Source organism: Citrus sinensis, chromosome 5 (assembly GCF_022201045.2).
Source record: "Citrus sinensis cultivar Valencia sweet orange chromosome 5, DVS_A1.0, whole genome shotgun sequence".
NCBI lineage: Eukaryota > Viridiplantae > Streptophyta > Magnoliopsida > Sapindales > Rutaceae > Citrus > Citrus sinensis.
In genome coordinates, this window is record NC_068560.1 from 37,470,726 (window position 1) to 37,485,979 (window position 15,254).

General features: G+C 36.6%; 3 protein-coding genes across 4 annotated transcripts; 1 reads left to right on the forward strand and 2 right to left on the reverse strand.

Annotated features, from left to right (window-relative positions):
* Positions 1-61: 61 nt before the first annotated feature.
* Positions 62-2,980, reverse strand: LOC102624591 (probable diphthine methyl ester synthase). The gene is made up of 6 exons (XM_006473579.4): positions 2,448-2,980; positions 2,234-2,358; positions 1,605-1,834; positions 1,281-1,320; positions 992-1,083; positions 62-577 (listed from the first exon to the last, which is right to left on the reverse strand). The coding sequence occupies exons 1-6, from the start codon at positions 2,595-2,597 to the stop codon at positions 363-365; spliced, it is 852 nt and encodes a 283-aa protein (XP_006473642.2). The 5' UTR covers positions 2,598-2,980; the 3' UTR covers positions 62-362.
* A 2,625-nt stretch (positions 2,981-5,605) lies between these two features.
* On the reverse strand, positions 5,606-7,680 carry LOC102625052 (protein disulfide-isomerase LQY1, chloroplastic). Of its 2 annotated transcripts, none has more exons than XM_052440533.1 (5): positions 7,423-7,680; positions 7,243-7,326; positions 7,071-7,147; positions 6,098-6,271; positions 5,606-5,893 (listed from the first exon to the last, which is right to left on the reverse strand). In XM_052440533.1, exons 1-5 carry the CDS (start codon positions 7,579-7,581, stop codon positions 5,872-5,874), a joined length of 516 nt encoding a protein of 171 aa, XP_052296493.1. In that variant the 5' UTR covers positions 7,582-7,680; the 3' UTR covers positions 5,606-5,871. The 2 variants fall into 2 exon arrangements, with proteins under 2 accessions (XP_052296493.1, XP_052296494.1); XM_052440534.1 differs by having other exon boundaries at positions 6,098-6,254; positions 7,071-7,122; positions 7,423-7,672.
* A 2,531-nt stretch (positions 7,681-10,211) lies between these two features.
* LOC102625334 (putative HVA22-like protein g) lies at positions 10,212-13,669 on the forward strand. The gene is made up of 7 exons (XM_006473582.4): positions 10,212-10,639; positions 11,135-11,201; positions 11,297-11,395; positions 11,499-11,555; positions 11,638-11,701; positions 11,813-12,022; positions 12,922-13,669. Exons 2-7 carry the CDS (start codon positions 11,170-11,172, stop codon positions 13,423-13,425), a joined length of 966 nt encoding a protein of 321 aa, XP_006473645.2. The 5' UTR covers positions 10,212-10,639; positions 11,135-11,169; the 3' UTR covers positions 13,426-13,669.
* Positions 13,670-15,254: the final 1,585 nt, after the last annotated feature.

The window sequence follows — 15,254 nt, forward strand, 5'->3', positions numbered from 1 at the left end:
TCAGACGGTTAAACAACAAGAAAAATACAAAAGAACTGAATAATCAACATTACAAAAGAACTAAATAATCAACATTGTTTTCTCTCATATCAAAAAGGTTCTTTAGCCAATCCGAACAAAAATGACAATGATTTGTGTCTACGACACCAATTTCTGTTGGCATCCTCAGCTTCGCTACTAATTGATATGAGCAACTGCCCGCAAAGAAGATAATTTTACTTGAGCAATATGATTAATTGGTGCTTTGTATCCGCTGAAAGCAAAGGAGTGATTAAAAATCTAGAATCACAATCGTTAGGATGATAACACTGGCCTGCTCACAGAGGAAGTCTCTGCATTATCCAATTTTGGCAAACAAAATATTACACATTCCCTGTATGTTGTGGAACATCGTCTGTAAGCCTGTAAAAATCCAACATTTCTTCTTCTACTGGATGGGTCTCCCCAACTATCACTAGGCAATGCAAAGGAGCTCCAAAATCAACCATTTGAAGTAGCCTCATTGTACCGGCAACTATCATCTGATCCTCACTACCAAGCCGAGCAAACCCCACACAAAGAGTGTCTTCATTGTATACTTCAAGAAATGCAATGAGATACAATAATTCCACAGTTAGCACCAATGATTCATATGCTTCTACTCAAATGATGAAACCTAAAGTTAGCTGATTGAAATACAAAAACAATGGAATATGTAATATTGGCACAGCGGAAAGTAGACCAGCCACCCTGATTATATAATATTCTTGGCATACACGAAGTGGATCTGAAATCCATCATCCATGAAAGGCCCAGATATGCATGATGCTTTAAAGATAGAAATAGCATGGAATCATCGAATACAAACTATTAGCCCTATCATTTCAGGGCTATCATTTCAGTTTCCCTAACTTACTTGACCAAAGGTCTGAACCTTCACTCGGCAACAAATCTAGGTATAATCATGAAGTTTGCAGCTGTTTTAAAATAATCTTTAACTCATGTGCCTTACCAGATTCTCCTTGCAGTAGCTCAACCTCCAAAAGCTGCTCAATAGCAATGTTCACTGTCATGTATCTAGGGGGTTCATATAGCTTCTTTCCTCTGAAAAAATACAGCAGGTAAACCAAGGAAGTTAATCAGTTTATGAACTACTAGATTTGGAGGATGAATGAGCAGAAATTGAGAGAACTTATATTAAAAAAAACAGAAGAAGAAGAAGAAGAAGAAAAGAAATATGCAGCAGATGTTGAGAGAAGGAAAAACTGGTAAAATAACTGCATTCTAAAGTCAACACAGACCTGCACAAAGATTCCAATGATGGTTCCTTTACTCTTATATCTGTAGTGACAATAATGCAATGAAAAACCACTTGTGAGTTTACTGTATTCAACTTTCTGCAACTCTTACATTCTTAAAAGATCCGGTATCCCACTACCCCATGGTAGAGAGGATTATATGGATCAGGTTCACATAAATTCTAAGAAAATGTACAGTTGCTTCTCTAATCGGCAAGACAATTTGATAAAATTCAGCACAATTCTAAGATGAGGTACACTAAAGACCAAAGTACAGCTTCCATTATCAAGGAATTAAAGAATGATCTACACATAAAGTAACCCCACCTAACAAGCAGAGTGTGTGCAGTCCAAGCGAACGATTTCTTTTAATTTTCTCATAAAAGCTACCAGGTCTCCAAGTTTCAGTAAAAAATGGAATCGAAACTGTCTCTCCAAAGCGGTAGAGTTGTAACCCACAAATTCCAACTGCATTCATCACCGATGCATTATGTACTGCCTTCACTTGAATCCCCAATTTCTTAGCTCGAACAACCAGATCGGTATGTGTTGTAGCTCTGCATCACAAACCAAATCGTAATCTTTACAAGAATAAAGCAACGCCAGTAAAGGCAACAACAAAGAAACTACAAAACTCAAATAAAACATCCATCAGACAGATTTGAATAATTCAAAAAAGCATTATGTACCACCATGATCTATTACACTTCTATTTCAGTTCCACAATTTGGTTTGAAGCTTTTGTTATGTCCCATTTACAAATTATTCTTCACAAAATGGAAACTTCTACTGACTACTCCATGACAGATCATGAAATCACACCCAGTGATAAACAATTAACAAAGCACAAAAACATGATTAAAAAGCCAATTTAGACAAATAATAATAATGAATTAATGATGATGATGATGATGACAATGATAATGATAATAATAATAAAGGAAAATTCAGATTACCCGAAAGGGTCACCTACGACAAGAAAAGCCACGTTAGATTCTTGAGATTCAGAGAGAATTTTGTCAGCTTTCTCTTCAACCATTTCTCTATCAGCAAGTGCAATCGGTTTCCCATACAACTTTTCCTGAACACAACAAAAATCCAATAATTTCAAAACTACAATTTGGAGGGATTTAAAGAGGTAATTAAACAAAAAGCTGAGAATGAAAGTACCAGAGTGGAGAGGCCATCTGTTGATAGACCAAAAGAGAGAAGAGAAGTGTAGGCTTCAATGTATACTTTATCGCATTTCTTCACGGCCTCTAATCCTCGCAGCGTTATGTCTCTCTCGTCACCCAATCCCAGACCTATTATGTATAGCATCTTTTCGTGATCTGTCTGTCTCTGTTAAATTCTAACCCTAGCTCCTTTGGTTTCGATCAGCAAAACACCTTTAAACCCTAAAAGGAACAGTGTGCGAGCACACCAACGACCAACATTAACTTTTCGGATAGTAGTATACCTGAGAGCGGCGGCGGCGGCCTGGGCCGGTTTTGTACGTAGTGGCGGCGTTGTCGGTGTTGTTGACGGTTGCTGGCGGCTGCCGCTCTCTTAGGGTTTGGGTAGTGGAGGGTAATTTGGCAGTTGAGATAGAGATGGTGTGCGATTTGGCGGGCTACTGTCTAATTGAGCAGCGAGCACTATGTTTTTTTCCTTGCATTTATTTGTTTTATAATTTCCAAGTACTAAAAAGTTCAAACAAAAAACTGAACACTGAAACGGCACCATGAGGTACCGTTTCTGTCGGGGTGGTGGCACTCGATCACGAACAACTTTTTAATTAAATTTCATATTTGGTGCAAATTAAATGACGATGATAATTTTATAAATCACGTCTGGTGTACTTTACTCCCACGTAAAAATGATATGATATCTCATCTATGTTTTGGATATATATATATGCCCTATGACATGCACTTTTCATTAATTAATACGACAAATCGTTTAAGGTGCATTTATAAATAACATGTCATACACTAATGTCAAAATTTTATTTTTTTAATTTTTTCTCGATTCTAAATTTCTAACTTATTACATATACAACAAACCCGTGAGTTGTCATCGATGACAACTCAATTGTAGATGTAACATAGCATGGCCCTTCTAACTTAATATATAATAGCAAAATATTCATTGGTTTAGCAATAGAGATACGCACACACCACTTAGCACAACATATAACATCGAACAATGAGTTTTGAGGCAAGCATAAAAGGTTACAGTATATGTAGACAGTTTGAGTCTGTTAGGATTGAGCATACTCCCAGAACTTGTAATTTAGAAGTTCATTGTCTGGCGAAATTTGCCATAGACTTTAAAGAGCCAGCGGTATGGGCCAATGAATTTCCTTAGGCCGTTTTGGATGTATTCACAAAGCTTAAGCAATGAAAGTCTTACTTTCTTTTTCAAAAAAATAAAAAATAAAAGGTTACAGTGACTGGTCAATTGCAACACTCTCAACCACAACACATGCTCTCTCATTTTCTCCCTCACACTCTTCCTCACCAAGCCACTAATCTCATTACACTCCGTTCTTTCTCACCATTCTCATCGTCGGCTCCCTCTCTCTCTCCCCCGTCGACTGTATCTCTCATGCCACCTCACTCTCTCGGTTGTCTCAAAAAGAAAGACCAAATGCTAATGATGTCATCTCTAGTTCAGAAAAACATATCCCAAAAAGAATTATAAGTGCGTTTGAAATTAAAGTTGAACAGTTGTAACTTAAAAGTTAAAAGTTACACCACTAAAGTATTTGATAAACACTAACTGCTATAACTTGAAAACTATGTTGATATGATTTTTTACTTGCATCGTTCAATGCTACGTGTTGTGCTTAATGTTGTGTGAGTTTCATTTTCCTTAGTTTAGTGGTAGGAAAAAAGATCATCTCCTGATCTGATCTCTCATGAATTTTTAAAGATCTTATGCCATGCGTTTTTAAGTGATAGTGTATGAATATGATTTAACTTCTTTATTTTATTAATTACCAATCACCACATGTATATTTGCTCAGGAGAAGATCGGATCAGGAGAGAATCCTGATCCTAGTGGTAGTGGTAAACTCTTCTCCTCATGACAAATTTCTCTCACTCTCTCCCTCTAAATGACTGAATAAAAAATCAGCATTAAAAGTGTAAGAAAGACTTGGATAAAATAAAATAGTTTTAATCTAATCATCTTTTAAAACTAATGGCGCATTTATTAATCAATAATTAGAATATGTTGAAATCTTAATGAGTTTTAATAAAAATGGAGAATGAAAATCAGAATAAATTACTTAGATATAAGAATATGAATCTGAATGAGTTGAATTATTGTAAGTTACAAAAATGTCTTTGATTAATTATTATTATTTTGTATTTTAATAATTGTGACTATTATTATTAAAAAAATATCACTATTAATAATTATTGTTAATAATAATAATAATATTAATATTAATTAAATATAATATTGTTTATCATTATTATACTAATTTTAATATTACTACTACTACTACTACTCAATGTACTCATAATAATAATAATAATTAAAATCATCATCAGCAACAACAACAGTAGCAACAAATCATGATGATTAGATCAAAACTGGTAGCGGATGGCGACACAACGACTGCGGCTGGTGGTTGTTCAACTTTTGCGAACGTGATGGCTGCTGCAGTTGGTGGTTTGACGCAACGACTACTACTAGTTTGATGCAACTATTGGTGGTAGTGGCTTGACACCATAAATGCCGCTGTTTCAAATTGGATCATTCGGAGATGAAATTTGGGGTTTGGTTTGATTTCATTTTTCATCATTTTTTATTATTATTTAAATTAAGAATAAAATGGGAATTAAAAATTTTAATTGGGGGGTAAAAAAGTCATCCCAAGAACGAGGTTCTAATTTCCAACTCCCGCTTGAAAATTAAAACACTAGAAACGATTCCCAAATTTATGAGTACCGCATAGTTTTTATATGATTCCAAACCTTAATTTTACAAATAAACACATCATTGATTTTTAATACAAAATTTCCATCTCAAATGCTGCTAGCTAAACACACAATCAATGCTTTGTCTTAATTCTATCTTTTCCTTATTATAATCATTGTGATTGCTTAATTTTAAAATGAGTATTTATGTCGTAAAACTTTATTGAGTGAGCATATGCAGGACAGAAATCCCTTACAGAAGTTAAATGCTGTTGGACCCTGCCCTAATTTTGCTGCTTATGATGGTCCCCTACTCATCTTGCACAAAAATAAACCAATTATAAGCCCAAAGAAGCACCGCGAAATCAATATTTCATCATCTAAATCACAATTATCTGCTACTCCTACAGCCAGACGTCAAAGCATAGATCTTTGTATTGCATAGAATGCACAGCAGTTTGTACTACAAATTCAGTGTACATCAAGTGAGGGGATTATTAGAAGGGAAAAAAATAAATAAAAAAGAAAGGATGGCAAACGGTAAATAAGGTGTTTACAACAAAAAACGAAAGTGAAAAAATATAAAAAAATTAGTCCATCTCTTCTTGTTCCTTTCATCTTTAACTTCAGCATTTTTTGGCCACTGAGAGTCCAAAATCATGGCTAGCGTTTCTTACTGAACTTCAGTCGTCATCTTTGAATTCTCTGCACATAGCAAGCAGACAGCCTGTTAGCAATAAGTTGCAGCTAATTGCCTCATTTCTCTTTTTATTTTTCTAATAAAGAAAATATAAAATCTTGCCTTTGAGAATCATTAATTTAAAATATCAAGTCTAGTATACGGTTACTTTCTTCACCATTTTGATTGCTTGTACAAAGAGAAGGAAAAATGCTATGTAGAACTCATACCTGCGGTCAAGATATCGAGGTTGAATGCCGGTGCCTTGACAAGTGGTGCATGTTAATGAACCAACACCATCACAATTAATGCATTTTGAGACTTCTCTTTCATCCCCACCAAGCTCTACTTTAACGCTGCCAGTTCCCATGCAAAACCTGCATCTTTCTAGATGCCATAAAGGGCTGAGATGGTGACATGATACCAAAATACCATATAAAAGGAATCCCGTAAGATCATCTCAAGGAACCATGAAAAATATTTGTTATATTGAGCTAGTACTAATCAAATTTCATTGGCACACTATATAGGTAAGAAATGGAAACTTGAAGACAGAATTTAATGGCACTATATAAGAAAGATGATCCTACCATTCTAAATTTCATAGCAGGGCTCCCTTTGATGCTACTGGTCAAAATGTAACTGATTCATACTTCAGAACGTGAGTAACTTTCAATGCATATGTGTAAATTGTGGATAACAATCTTCTAAGTTGAAAACAAAATCAAAGTAAGAGATACACCGAACCCATAATCTAAGCTTGGTTCGGAATTTAATAACATACACATCTGTGGGCCAAGACAATAGAGTTGATGAAGAAAAAGGGGGAAAAAAGTTTACAGAAGCGCTTCTGAAATTGGATGGAAACAAGTGTTTAAATAAATATGCATTTAGACTCTTCTGAAACATCAGATAAAATAAACAAATGTTTGGACTACTAATACACCAATACAGCGAGACAACGACATCAAAGCATAATGTGCAATTACATAATTTTTATTTAGCACGGTGTGAAACACTCAACATATATCCTAAATTTTCCAACACGACATAAAACCCATAAGCGAGTTTTAGAATCACCAACCAATGTTTAAATTGTAAGGACGAAATTACGTATGCCCTTGCCCTTCGAGCTCAATTGTCAAAAATACATATAGCTAGAGAAATAAGTAAATTTAATTTAAGGACTAAAGAGTTACTTACGAGCACCGGAGCCACTGCAGGGGAAGCACGGCTGAGTATTTTCTCGCTTGGCCTGCACCAAAAAATGGAAAGTCATACTGAATTCAAAGCATTAGTCAATTCGATTAAAAAAAAAGGGCCACTACAGAAAAAAAAAAAAAAGGAGATTTGATAGTTTAAAATAAAATCTTACAGCATTATCAATTTGGGTTTCATAAAAGATTGGAATGCCAATTCCGACGGCAACACTCACAAGCCCAACAGAAATTGCCACCACCTGCTTGAGTTCACGTTCAGAAACGTTACAACAGTTTCAACTCAAATGTACTTTAAAATCAGAATTTGAATTAAAAATGAGGATGAAGGAAAGAACCGTGTTTTGATCAAGCTCAGCTCTAATGCACGGATAAGGCGCTGACGACCGTTGGTTTCTTTGTGATAAGGAAACAGTAGTTGCAGATGAAGATAGCTTATTGAGAGGGCAACACAGAAATGGAGAATGAAGACGAGTGACCGAAGGCGCTAGTGACATTTCTCTTTTCTCTTCTAACTCTTTGACTGAATCAGCTGCACTAGTCGAGACGTGCCCGCTTGGCAAATGGCAACACTCACAGGTCTATTTGGTTGGATATGTGGACGTTAACAACCGGACAGTTGGAAAATCCTTTATCACAAAGATTTATGTACCTCCACGTGGCTTTCGTTTTAGGACCATTTGGGCTAGAGATCATCAAAGAGCAGCCCATATTGATTATTGAAGAGTTGGACTATTCGCACCCCACTATTCTCCTCGTAAAACCTCTTTTTTTGGGTAATTTTTATTTCAATTGTTTTTTTCTCTTTTAGATACACTCTTCATTTTTTTTTACTGTTAAAACTCGATGTAGTGTTATATCATTTTTTTTTCAATCTTTTCCTTACCCTACACATAAATTAAAAGTTTTCTAGGTAATAGATTTTGAATGTCAATCATTAAGGTAAAAGGACACATATTTATATTATAATTTGAAAGTAGTTATAGGAATAAAAATTCTTAATCAATAAGAAAATAGGAAAAGGACACTAGATTATTCTAAATTTTTTTTATAGTTTATTAAGTAAAAAAAATTTTCCGGAATTAATTCTTAAGTGTGTTTCATTATTATTTTTTCTTAAATGTAATTTTTATTTAAATTTGAAGTGGGTTTTTTATGGAGGGAGTGTCAATATATGCCGAGACCCAATTTAGGCCCAAACAGTTCAAGGTCTGGAGTCTGAACACCAATCAAGGCGTTTTCCAAATTTGCAACATCCAAAATGACTTGGGAGACACCCAAGTATCTAGCAATAGTTTTCTTCTTTTACAGGATACATGTTATAATGTTAATTGGTCAAATGCATTGAAAAAAACAAAACAAAAACAAAAACAATCGTAACGACAGGCTCACGATCTAAAAGACTCGCACATAATTTCATTCCATTATAGTGATCAATGCCTTCCGGCAATCGCGAATTTGTTAATAGTCAGGGAGAACGAGAGAAAGTGGGGGTGGGACGAGGGTAAGAGATGAGAGTGACAGGGCACCCACCAAACAGTAACAGACATAATTGAAATCATGTGATACAATGACCATGCTTTTGAAATTGGTCTTAATTACGTTGGAGGCTTGTCCCCTTCATGTCAATGCAATGGACCATTTACTTCACCACTGTTACTTTGAGAAACGTAGAATCCAAGGCTTGGAACCTTCCCCCCACCACATGCTTCCTCTTTTCATTTCTTTACACCTCCCTTTCCGTTTTTTATTTCCTTGCAATTGACACAACATTAATTCTTGTCAAGCCATGTAATAGAGACATCTTCAGAGCCTTTTTTTTTTTTCTATTTGTGTCACGCTAAACACACATTGTTCGTTCCTAAAGCTGAACTCTCTGTTTTAGCTTTCTTTTTGGTAAAGCTAGCTAAAGCTACGCATACCACATGTAAATTCGCCTGCCGTTCTTCATCCTTCTTCCTTTTCTTTCCTTTTTTTTTTTTATTTCCTCTCCTGGGGCTCTAGCCGCTGGCATTATGCCAAAAGCTTCGGGGTTAATAATTTATGCAAGTTCCACCAATCTTGTCACTTACCATATCAAAGGTGAAAACATACAGTGAGATCTCAAGCACATCAACACCTCCCTCCGCTTTCAATTAAGGATGGGAATCAACATTATTAGGCCTATCCCTTTATAATAATAACCCACATTTTTTTTTTCCTTAAAAGCTTAATTATTAACGGTACACTTTTGCTGTGGATGTGGTGATTATTGTACATTACTCAAGAGCAATGCGATAAAAGAGTGGATCCTAATCATATGATGCTTTAAACTAGGCCGCTAGCTAGTAGCTACCTACTGGAGCTAATTGGATTCATCTTACTCACGTTAATTCTAATGTATGAAGTGAAGTCGTAAGTTTCCGCTAACAAGCATTCCCCACTAATAAGGAGCTGGCTTTGCCGGGTTGTTATGGCCCAATCTTTTTATCTCTCTTTTTCAAGTGGTCCAACACAACACCAATTTGCTGTCTGCAAATTAAAGTAGTAGCAAAGTTTATCCTGTAGCTAATACGACGTCCTGAATTTTCCATGCGAGGCAGCGAGAGTGATTAAAAAGTGAGAGTGACGCGAGAGCAAAAAAATAATGGGATTTCAACTAGAGAGTGAGCGTGAGTGGGAACTCCCAACCAGAAATTTTGACAACGATGGCCCGTACCCTAAAATGGATGACGGTTGGTGCTTGAACTGATATTTCAAAAATCCGTAGACCCCACGTTGCAATTCTTTGCTTTTTCGGGGGTAACGGGTAAACTTTGCTCGTTATCCATAACGATTCGATACTTTACTCGATGACCTCTCCGCTCGAGCTATTATGCTTGATACGCTTGACGCTGGGCAAAGTTATGTCACCGTTACCACCGATTTTACGGAAAGTACCGTGAGCATTTCTAAAGTCTTGTCTGGCAAAATTTTTAAACTAATTGGGCTTTGAATCGCTTGTCTTATCAAATCAGAATCAGAGCAGGAATCCCCTACAACAAGCGATCCTTACATCTGTCAAGCCCAAGAAACAACGAATCACGTTAACTGTCCGCTACGCAGTCAACGGGGATTAAACTCTAAGATTCACACCATTCTCATGTTCCCACTGCATAAAAATATTTCTCTATGAACTATGGGACTCTAAATGGGATAAATTTATTTATTCACCTCAAAGGCAAAAAATAAAAAAATAAAACATCGGAGGCGAAGGAGCAAGATAGGGAAAGGCACAGTGAGAAAGGGGAACCAAATGAAGAAAATGAGTATTTAAAAAAACGACACAAAATAGCGCTGCTGCCTGATATATTCATACACTCTCTCTTTCTCTTTCTCTCAATCTCTTTCAGCGCCGACTTCGCAACGGCTAGCGGTGGCATTTCGGTGGGGCCGAATACTCCTTACGCTGCCGATCTTTTCCCACTCTTCGTCCATTTTCCGATCTCTCTATCTCAACCTCTTCTCGCTTTCAGTGCTGAACTGGTTTTTCATTTTCGTCATTTTATTTTTGGAGATAACAATTGTTATCGAAAGGTACTAATCGCCTCTCTTCAAGCTCTCTTCGCCTTTTTTTTTTTTGGCCTCAATTTGAATGATTATTAGTATTCAGTTTTAAATTATTTTTATATGATTGTCAACAGACTCATAGTTCTTATTTAGTGGTTTCGGTTTTGAGAGATTCTTAAGGCTCTAACATTAGGATTTTGAAGTTTAGTTACAATTTTTTTTTTTTAATTATACGTAATATTGTTATTTGTATGATGTTGTGAGTTGGCTGTCGATTTAGCACAATCAATACGATCTTCCTTTTAATTATTGCAGTAATTATTTTTGCAATATGAATGTCCGTCCTTGTTAATCTAATTTTCAACTGCTGCAGTGCATTTTTAATTCAGACCTTTCTTTGGTTTGAGTTGAAGTGAAGATATTTGGGCTTTCCAGAAATATTTTTAAGCTTTGTGCGATTATCTCTAATAACTGCTTGAATCAATTTAATTATACGTGATTTTGCTGTGTGTTTTTTGCCAGTTCTACGGTAGCACATTAATTTGGACGGTGAGAAAATGATTGGATCGTTTCTTACAAGAGGACTTGTGTACGTTTGCCAGCAACTTAATTTCTCCTTGTGACTTGGTTTCATGGGATTAGATTATCTTCGTTGAACTAAAATCATCTGCAATGTGCTTGTAGGATGGTTTTCGGCTATGCTTATCCAGCTTATGAGTGCTACAAAACTGTCGAGAAGAATAAGCCAGAGATCGAGCAACTTCGGTTTTGGTGCCAGTATTGGTAAAAATCTAGATTGTTGTTTCTGGCATTAATTTTATGCATAACTTTCATTGGTAAAATTGCAGTTCAAGAATTTTTTTTTTTTTAATTCTTTTGGTTACAGGATTTTGGTTGCGGTTTTGACAGTTTGTGAGAGAGTTGGTGATGCTTTTATTTCCTGGTAGGGAAGCTTAGTTTGAATCTTGTGGCAATATGTCAATTTAAGTATGTTGATTCTGTTTCTTTCTCTTGTTTTCTTGAAGGGTTCCAATGTACAGTGAAGCAAAGTTGGCTTTCTTTGTATATCTGTGGTACCCAAAGACAAAGGTATGCATTTTTATTTGAAGAAAGACGATGTCTGTGCTGTGCCTCACAATATGCTTGTGAATTTTGATGATCGGATTTGTTCTAATTGCCTATCATGGTTTACTGCATCAGGGAACTACATATGTTTATGATTCTTTCTTTAGACCATATGTTGCAAGGCATGAGAATGAGATTGATCAGAACTTGTTGGAACTGAGGACTAGAGCCGGAGATATGGCAACTATATATTGGCAAAAAGTGGCCAGCTACGGCCAGACAAGAGTTTTTGAGATTTTGCAGTTTATTGCTTCACAGTCGACACCTAGGCCTCGCCCTGCCCAGGTATATGTTAAAAAGAATAAAAAGGAAGTAAATTTCACTCTCACTTAACTTTATATCCTACCATGTACCCTGTATAGCACTGTAGCTCAACCGTGTTTGTTAACTACTTAACTGGAGCTGACTAGACTTGCCAAATTGTTTTAAACTTATGCATAGATTTTGCAGAATGCCTGGATTTATTTGTGTACTCACAAAGGGAAAGGTATATGTGATTCTTGGAAATTTCTGGCTGTTTGGCTACACCATTAGTGGCAAAAGGCCACATGTGATGATCATGGTGGTCCCCTTATAATTATTTTTCCCTTGTTTATCATGAAAGGTTCTAATAAAAAGTATTTTAGAATGGAGCCGCTAACCTTTTTATTATAGACCAAGTAATGGACAGTGTTGATCCAACTGAAGAAACAGAGTGACAATTTTCAGCTTAAATGCGATGGTTTTGTTAATAATTTAATCTCTAATAGTTAGGTTACGATTTTGGTTGAGGGATGTCATAATTGCTCTCCGATCCTTGCTGCAGTAGGCTGAGTAGTCTGTTTGAACATATAAACAAGTTGTATTCTCTAAATTTGTTGAGATTTATGTCCTTCAAGTGGTTGAATATGATGGCATTATCAATGATTTTGATAACAATTTGGAGGTAGCATCCCAATAAAGGCGTTTAACAAAAATCATAGTAATATTCTTGTTCATAGTAGCATCTTCTTTTTTTTTTTTCGGTGATATGCAACTAATGTCAGTTCTCCCCTGAGCTTAGAATTGGGTCTGTGACAATCTTTCAATGAACATTTTATTATATAATGGATTCATGCTTGTGTTTATGGTTGGTTTGGGAAGAAAGATTGTTGGATGAAATGAGCTCAATTTGTTCATGCTTAATTTGTATTTTCACATTGCAGCCACAACAAAATGCTAGGGCTCGCCAACCCTCTGTTCCCAACCGCCAACCACCTACCACAACACGACCAGAAACTGAAGAACCACCTTCGCCTGAATCTAGCATGTCTTCAAGTCAGCACCAAAAGGAGACAGCTGAAGAAGTGGGTCCCCCACAAGTGCCTGAAGGAGCTCCAGGAAAGAGAATCATTCTGCAAAAAGCAAATTCTGCAGCTTCAACATCTCAAAGAGCTACTTCTGCGGTCTCAGTCTCTCAAAAAACTACTTCTGCAGCCTCAAACTCTCAAAAAGATACTTCTGCGGCCTCAACCCCAAAGCCAAATGCTGTGACAGATATTACCAGTCAGCCTACACCAACTGAAGCAGAAGGAATGCAGATTGATCTAATATCTCCTCCGGCGAATGAAAACTCGGATCCTCCTCCAAAGGAGATCGTCATGAAAGAAACCCGTGTAACACGTGGCAGATCGATGAGAAACCGAGCAGCATCAAACCAAAAAGAGTGATGTTAAATCTTTCCCAGTTTTAATATAAAGAGCTAGCATTTAATCTGTAGGTGAATGTTGATATTACCCTGGTAGATATTGACGTGAATTTGTTCAATTTCATTTGTTGATTTATTTTTTGAATTTGAGACGCCAGACAAATTTGCAAATGTGGGTTGGTACGTGGTAGTGAGTAGTGACTTTATCAACACTAAAGTGACAGCACATATGTATGAAATCTGGATCTTGTGAAACTTATTGTTGACTATCAGTGTCCGTAACATATGCTTTTAGACACCCCTAAGGCCTAACATCTGACATTATTAAAAATAAAAAATAGAGAGAGAGATAATCTCCGCCGTTGAAATGTTATAATACCGAAAGTAATATTTCTTCGAAACTTTCACTTTCGGTCTCTCTTCTCTCTCTCTCTCTCTCTCTCTCTCTCTCAAACAGTCGAATACCTCCACGTTCCCCGCGGGAACACAAAATTGCTGCCTCACATTCGGAGCAACGATTCTTCCATCAGAAGGAACTTCAATCCTTCTTCCGCCTCGAGAAGTGTCTCCTCCAAAGCAATAGGATGCGACTCCGCATGCTTCCATCACCATGCCGCCCATTGATGATGATTTACCCCTAAGCTCATATCCTACTCTCCATCTCCGAGCTAATGTGGTGAAGATTCTGTTAATTTTTATTCTCATTTTGTATCTGTAATAGTTTGTTTGTGTTTCTGGTTGTGGTTGTAGTATTCGGACATTAAGATTTGTGTTTAGTATTTTGAACAAATAGCGTGTTGTGCTCTGTTTTGGCTATGTTTTTTTGTTTTAAAGAAAATTCAGACGTAATAACCAAACATGTGCTGTTCTGGTTTGCAATTAATTAAACTCGCTGTTTGCTTGTATTATTTAGATTAGTTTGTAGTTTTCGGAGACAAACAAATGTGTTTTTGACATTACCATGTGCTGTTGTGTTCTGTTTGGCTGTTTGCTTGTTGTAAAGAAGAATACAGACATGATTCTTCTCTGCTTTGTATTGTAAACTCGCTCTCTGTTTGTCTGTTGTGTAGTACTAAAAAATGGTTAATTATGTCTTGGACTGGATCGTGTTTTTCATCTGTTTGGAGGCTGCATTTTCTGAGAAGATGTCATTGCCGAAGCCGATGCATACACTTGCTACAGAAGCCTCTATGTGAGCTTTTTGTTACTAGCGCACCACACATGCGTGTCTTGGGCTTCTACCACTTCCATTGTGAATTTCTTCTACTGTTGATCTCGGTTGGCATCGGATTCAATAGACTTAATGGGAGGGTGTGATAGAGCAGCTGCAAGCCCAAACCGTTCACAAGCAAAAATCAAACTAAAGTAGGTCTTGGGGGAAAAAAAAGAAAAAAAAAACTTCAAATGTTGGATTTCTATATGGTCACTTATTTTTGTCTGTCCAAAAGGAATATAAAATTTGGTCCACTCTGAGTAATTCTCCAGAACTTATGCATGAGGGTTTCGCAATTCCTTCTGGAAATCAGCCAGGCGTAATGAGCCCAGCAGTGCATTGCTTCTAGTTTGAGGCTGCGGATATAATTTAGGCTTGGGATTGGGTAGTATTGGCTATACACTGGCGATGTTATGCTGGGAACTGGTCTGAGGGGCCGTGTCATGGTTGTGTTGAGTCCAAGTGGGGTGTCAAAGACAGGAGCATGGCCTTGGGTTATAACTTATAACCGTTTCAGGTACAGTGATTGGACTTTCTTTTGGCGTGCTTATACAAACCGTGGATGATGATGGTTTTTTACGATGTTATATATTCATGTATCATATGCTATTTGATACTGAAATGTTTTAGATTGGTGC

Bases quoted from the DNA above. Each gene is read 5' to 3' on its own strand.
- LOC102624591 (XM_006473579.4), bottom strand. From the start codon at position 2,597: ATGCTATACATAATAGGTCTGGGATTGGGTGACGAGAGAGACATAACG. The intron at 1,321-1,604 runs GTGGGGTTACTT...TTGTCACTACAG, and splicing joins GCACACACTCTGCTTGTTAG to ATATAAGAGTAAAGGAACCA. The intron at 578-991 runs GTAAGGCACATG...CATTTCTTGAAG, and splicing joins GCTACTGCAAGGAGAATCTG to TATACAATGAAGACACTCTT.
- LOC102625052 (XM_052440533.1), bottom strand. From the start codon at position 7,581: ATGTCACTAGCGCCTTCGGTCACTCGTCTTCATTCTCCATTTCTGTGT. The intron at 7,327-7,422 runs GTTCTTTCCTTC...GAACTCAAGCAG, and splicing joins CTGAGCTTGATCAAAACACG to GTGGTGGCAATTTCTGTTGG. The intron at 6,272-7,070 runs GTAAGTAACTCT...TCACCATCTCAG, and splicing joins CTGCAGTGGCTCCGGTGCTC to CCCTTTATGGCATCTAGAAA.
- LOC102625334 (XM_006473582.4), top strand. From the start codon at position 11,170: ATGATTGGATCGTTTCTTACAAGAGGACTTGT. The intron at 11,202-11,296 runs GTACGTTTGCCA...ATGTGCTTGTAG, and splicing joins TTTCTTACAAGAGGACTTGT to GATGGTTTTCGGCTATGCTT. The intron at 11,396-11,498 runs GTAAAAATCTAG...TTTTGGTTACAG, and splicing joins CGGTTTTGGTGCCAGTATTG to GATTTTGGTTGCGGTTTTGA.